The sequence below is a fragment of the Physeter macrocephalus genome, chromosome 16 (assembly GCF_002837175.3).
Source record: "Physeter macrocephalus isolate SW-GA chromosome 16, ASM283717v5, whole genome shotgun sequence".
NCBI classification, from domain to species: Eukaryota; Metazoa; Chordata; class Mammalia; order Artiodactyla; family Physeteridae; genus Physeter; species Physeter macrocephalus.
This window is the reverse complement of record NC_041229.1, coordinates 94,809,663-94,815,878: the sequence shown is the minus strand read 5'-3', so window position 1 is coordinate 94,815,878 and position 6,216 is coordinate 94,809,663. Positions and strand designations below refer to the sequence as shown.

At 42.5% G+C, this 6,216-nt stretch overlaps 1 protein-coding gene across 2 annotated transcripts in view; it reads right to left on the bottom strand.

The window, feature by feature from the left end:
* The window catches only part of HSD17B12 (hydroxysteroid 17-beta dehydrogenase 12), a 174,045-nt gene that overhangs the window by 26,680 nt on the left and 141,149 nt on the right, over positions 1 to 6,216 (bottom strand). For both annotated transcript variants that reach the window (XM_028500815.2, XM_007126406.4), the window contains exon 7: positions 1,635 to 1,669. In XM_028500815.2, the coding sequence (XP_028356616.1) occupies positions 1,635 to 1,669 (35 nt within the window). The remainder of the gene's footprint in view (positions 1 to 1,634; positions 1,670 to 6,216) is intronic.

Here is a 6,216-nt window from a genome sequence, read left to right as displayed (position 1 = left end):
GCCATGGCTCACGGGCCCAGCCGCTCCGCGGCATGTGGGATCCTCCCGGACCGGGGCACGAGCCCACATCCCCTGTATCGGCAGGCGGACTCTCAACCACTGCGCCACCGGGGAAGCCCCGGATCTCACCTTTTATGTCAAATGAGGGGGGGTTGGTCTCAATTAATTTTAAAGTACTGAAATTCTCTGACTCTTTGAATCTAATTCTTCCTGGTCATAACCAATATCTCTTTTGATATGATTTTTACCAACACACTTAAAAATTCCTTTTACAGTACCTCTGTGGTATATAAATTTCTTCTTTAACGGATGGAATGTACTAACCTGAATTAATACTGGGTCACTTGCAGATATCCAAACTAGAATTAAGTTGATGACCCAAACTTCATCCCTCTTGAGGTCTACGCTGTCTGCCCTAATTCTCTGTAATCTTCTAGGATTCTGGTCTGGTTTGACCACCATCACTTCCATACCTGACCATCAGGGGCACACTCCCACTGTAGCCATCAATAAGTAGTTTAAAGGTTTTAAAGGGGAATTTTACTAAGATAAAGCAATTAAAATATACAAAACCACATGTAAAATGCATTACAAAGAAAGAGCCTTGCTACAAAGTAGCTGCGAAACAAAATGGATTCCTAACTTCAGTGTCCTCATTTGTATGATGGTGGGAGGCTACTGAAGTTAAATGAGCAAACATATATCAAGTTCTCATCCAACACCTGGCACGTAACATGGAATCAATAAACGCGAGCTGTAAACCCTGCCTAAAGCTGGTCGTGGAGGTTTCTTCACAGAAGTAGGGTCCCTGGGTCTCCCCTTTGCAAAGCTGTGACTCCTTCGGATCTCTTCCAAACTCAAAGCTATTTTGCAGAGGAAGGATGACTGTGAAGCCCTAAATTTAGCAAATGACCAAGCAAGCCCAGCTCTTTGCAACAGGTTCTCTTGGAAAGCTTAGCCATCACTCAGGCTTCTCTAAGGGAGGAAAAGAGTTTAATTACCATCTGACACGTCAAGTTATTTCAAATGTAAGGACTTAGCAACACATTTCTCAATAAAATGAAGACATCTAGCCTATCCTAGTGGAACCGCATTCAAACTGGAACACAGCTGGGGCTAGAGGACACAGCCTCTTCCTCCAAGGGCAAGGGTGGGGGCTGACATCTTATAATCACTTTCTAACATGCCCAAGTCCCTCATACATCCATTCTCCCAGTTAGAACAGAAAACACCAGGATGGATGGGGTCTTGCTGCATGAAAGTCCACTGATTTGGGCTCTGAGAGCATAAAGCTTTAGAAGGCATTCCCGGGAATATCCTAGCAACTCCATCCGCCCCCTCAGAACAGCAGGCAATTGAGTTAGTAATGGTGACTCAAGCAGACTTTTTAATCCTGATGTAAAGGAACCACACAACCCTGGAGAGGGAAATAAAAAGGGAATCGAGTGGAAAAGGCCTCCACCACCAGGTGACTCAAGCTCCACCGTGTGACTCGCCTGGCACATTACTCTGTCACTAAGACATGGAGGAGAGGTTCATTAGTCACTTTAATGAATTTTTCAAAGTAAGGATTCTCCCTATAAATAATCATGAGCTCTGCTGCTCTAGTGTTTGTGTGTGAGCTTATGACTCACCTTTCTACCATGCCAGGCAGTACCAACCATGTCATCTGCAAAAGAGAAAAACAAAACATCAGTGAGGATGCAGGCTACAGAGAGAGTGGAGAGAACTCACCCACACAAACAGGGAGGGAATCACGAAACCACTCTCCACTTCTACAGACAGCAGTTATTTGATATATTCTGTATAATTTGCCTGTGGCAAGAGTGCTAAAAAGGAATCAGATGAAATTACTGGAGATAATACTGTAAATACTTTCAGTGAACTTGGCTAAAATTAGTCTTGCCTGAAATGTAATAGTGACATGCGGATCTTCAAATAATTAAGGCTTTTTGGTGAAATCTATGTCTCCCAAAATACATTCTCAAAAAAGGACATATGTTACCACAAGAAATATCCTGCCTACCAAACTTACTTAAGCTTTTTAATCTCAAGAGATCAAATAACGTTTTCCTATCAAAAAAGCCTTTAGAAGAATGCCATAGGGCTTCCCTGGTGGCGCAGTGGTTGAGAATCTACCTGCCAATGCAGGGGACACGGGTTCGAGCCCTGGTCTGGGAAGATCCCACATGCTGCGGAGCGACTGGGCCCGTGAGCCACAATTACTGAGCCTGCGCGTCTGGAGCCTGTGCTCCGCAACAAGAGAGGCCGCGATAGTGAGAGGCCCGTGCACCGCGATGAAGAGTGGCCCCCGCTTGCCGCAACTAGAGAAAGCCCTCGCACAGAAACGAAGACCCAACACAGCCATAAATTAATTAATTAATTAATTTTTAAAAAAAAGAATGCCATAAAGTGACATGTTGGCAAGTATTAAGTCTATCTTCACATTTGTTTCTCTTGTTGCTCAAGCTAACTGTGAGTAAAACGCATCCTTAAAGAAAGTTGAAGTTATCTGTCATCTCAAATAACCAACAATGAAAAAAAGGACACCAGCATTTTTATTTTTATTTTTGGCCGCACTGCAAGGCATGCAGGATCTTAGTTCCCGGACTAGGGATAGAACCCACACCCCCTGCAGTGGAAGCATGGAGTCTTAACCACTGGACCGCCAGAAAATTCCATGGACACCCACATTTTTAAAGGACTTCACAGTTGTTGACTAAATACATATACTATGACGAGAGAAAGTACTTCTAAACTCTGCTTTAAGATATTATTAACTAAGAAAAGTTAAGACATCCACTGGCTTAGTCGAGGCCACGTCATAGTTAAGTACTGAGGTTGAAGTATGAACTCTGGACTCCTGAATATCATCAGTTCTCTAAGAAACAAATGCTGTTTTGTTACAGAAAAGTTTGCATGCATGCCAACCATAGGAATTTTAAGCTTTCTATCTTGAATAATGTCTTAATTAAAACAGCAATCTGACGAGCAGAGATTTTTTCCCTAGAAACATTTTGAAGAAAGAAAATGCATCCAGACTTTACCAACATAGAATCTGTTCCGGAGTACTCTCAACCCAGATATCAACCTTGGGGCCGTTGCATACGCTTCTCCAGGAAGAACACGAATTCAAACTGACACTGTGTCATAAAAGGTAGACTAACACACCGCCAACTTCTAAACAGACAAAGTGGTGTCTTCAAAGCCTAGGGGAATCATTTCAACAGAAGTATCTAGATTTGGTCAAATCTTCCAGATTAAAAAAGGCGAGACCCTAAGAAAGAGTTTGGCCTGAAGCATCCCCTATCTCCCTCCTTCTTACATATAAATCTGCGCTTGCATTTTTTTGTTTGTTTTTGCTTGCTCCACACTGCATGTGGGATCTTAGGTCCCCAACCAGGGATGGAACCTGTGCTCCCTGAAGAGGAAGCGCAAAGTCTTAAGCACTGGACCGCCAGGGAAGTCCCTCTATGCTTCTCATATTAAACTCATCTTCATAGAAGGATGGGGCAAAGAATGCCAACTGTCCCTCAACATTCATACTTTCCTTAATATAACAATTGAATTTTCAGTTGGATATGCCGGCCATAAAAACTGTATTTTCTGCATTCTCTCTCACAGGGCATGTGGCCCTATAACTATGTTCTATCTGATAAGATGACAAGTAATACATGCAATTTCTTGGTCAGGCCCTTAAAGGAGGAAAAAAATACATGTCCTCCTCTGTGCCTGTTCCTCCTCTTGATGGCTAGAAAGTAGATGTGATGGAAGGAGCTAAAGCAGCCATCCTAGACCCCAAGGTGAAAGCCATGTGCTAATGGTGGCAGAGCAGTGAGATAAAAAGAGGCAGGATCTCTAATGACTGTGGAGCTCTTATGCCAAACATTGCTTACCCATCTAGCCTTTTATCTGACAGAGAAATAAATTTATATTTTATTTAAGCCATTACTAAACCTCTGCTACAGCAGCCAAACCAATATTCTAACTGACATAACTGACCTTGTGAGTTGTTAAAGACCAACCAGTGTTAACATTTTATGACTTAAAAGAGAAACAATCCCCAAAGCAAACTCAATCTGAAATTATGCTGACAGCCCAAATGGTTTCAATATTTTATAGTTTGTTAAAACACGACCCTATTTCTTCGCTCTTCTAGGTCTGCTTGACTCAAGTCAGAATGTGCCCGCTCACCCTCAGACCAAATGGTATGGAACTGGGCTTCCCTGGTGGCACAATGGTTAAGAATCCACCTGCCAATTCAGGGGACACAGGTTCAAGCCCTGATCCGGGAAGATCCCGCATGCCACGGAGCAACTAAACCTATGTGCCGCGACTACTGAGCCCGCGAGCCACAACTACTGAAGCCCGCGTGCCTAGAGCCCGTGCTCTGCAACAAGAGAAGCCACCGCAATGAGAAGCCTGCGCACTGCAACTAGAGAAAGCCTGCACACAGCAATGAAGACCCAACGTAGCCAAAAAAAAACAAAAAAACAAAAACAAAAACAAAAAACCAAAAAACTGTATGGAACCAAGTCAAAGAAAAAGCTGAAAAAGCTGAGTTCAAAGTTTATCCTTTCAACGCAGTCAGCTCTTCTCTTTTCAGATTAAATAACAATTCTTCAAATCGGCTTACATGTTTCCTAAGATTTATGTTTTTATAGGAGTATAGGAATCACTCCACATGTAGCAATAGCTGCTGAATGTTTAAGGCAATGTGGTATGTAGTCAGGCCAAAGAGCTAATCCTAGCCCTTCCACTTCCTAGCCATGAGACCTCGAGTTTGTTCCTTATCCTCCTCTGCAGTCCTTATGTATTAAATGAAGAAGGCACCTACAGCACAGCTTATTATATTCTGAATTTCATATAAGGTGATGTACATAACGGACCTAGCACAGAGTGCACCACGGAGTAAGCCCCTGAAAGGAAATTATGTCCCTTATTGCCAGCGTGCACTCTTCTTTCAGGACACAGCACCACTAAGTATCTAGGCCTCCCTTAAGTATGTTGTGCCCAACACAGTTTACAGCCAAAAACAGTGACACATTTTGAGGTCATCCAATTCAACTCACCACACAGAAATTTCTGGACAGTTCCAGCAATATATATATATATATATATATATATATATATATATATTGCGGTACGTGGGCCTCTCACCGTTGTGGCCTCTCCCTTGTGGAGCACAGGCTCCGGACGCGCAGGTCCAGCGGCCACGGCTCACGGGCCTAGCCGCTCCGCGGCATGGGGGATCTTCCCGGACCGGGGCACGAACCTGTGTCCCCTGCATCGGCAGGCGGACTCTCAACCACTGCGCCACCAGGGAAGCCCCCAGCAATATTTTAAAGTGCCTTAATTGGGAGCTTCTTAGGGTAAAAGAATTGTTCTAATATTAGAGTGCCATGATGATTGCAAGATTGTGTAAATTTACTAAAAACCATTCAACTGTACACTTAAAATGGATGAATTTTAGAGTATATAAACTATCCCTCGATAAAGTTTTTTAAGAAAATCTCAATAAGCATATGGATAAGAATTAAAGAACTGGAATCACAAAATACATTTGATGTTATTTTATCAGACACAGGAAATAAAAGAGCTCTCAAAATGCTCTATGCATATCAACTCATGGCCTGGAGCAACGCGAAGTAATAAACAGGCATTCTTCCATTCAGTAGAAGACATGTTAGTTACTTGAATCAGGGTTGGGTGATGGGAGCTCACGACTGAGCAGGAGAACAGATATTTATATAAATAAATCATTACACAACAATGCTATGAGTGGGACAACAGGAGTAAGGACAGAGGGCACCAATGCTTAGGAGAGGGACTAGTTACGACTGGGGAAACAGGTAGAGCTTCACAGATTACGGTTCAGTTAAGTTCTGAAAGAATAAATAAGAGTTCACTAGGCAGAAAAAAAATTCTTATCAAGGGAATAGAATGCAAAAATGCAAACAGCTGCAGAAAATTACAATATGCTATAGAATTAATGCATTTAAAAAAACTTTCTGTTGAATGGATGAAATATACAAAGAAGTAAAAATATGTGCATCCTATTATATACGTCATGCAATGTGCATATCATACTACGTCACGGACGGCTTCCCATGCTAGTATTACAAGCAGATGTACATCAGGCATGGTAACAGTTGTGGAGGATTTTCTTTGTGAGGATAGATTACATGCATTCTTAGCCGTATCTGAAAACATTTT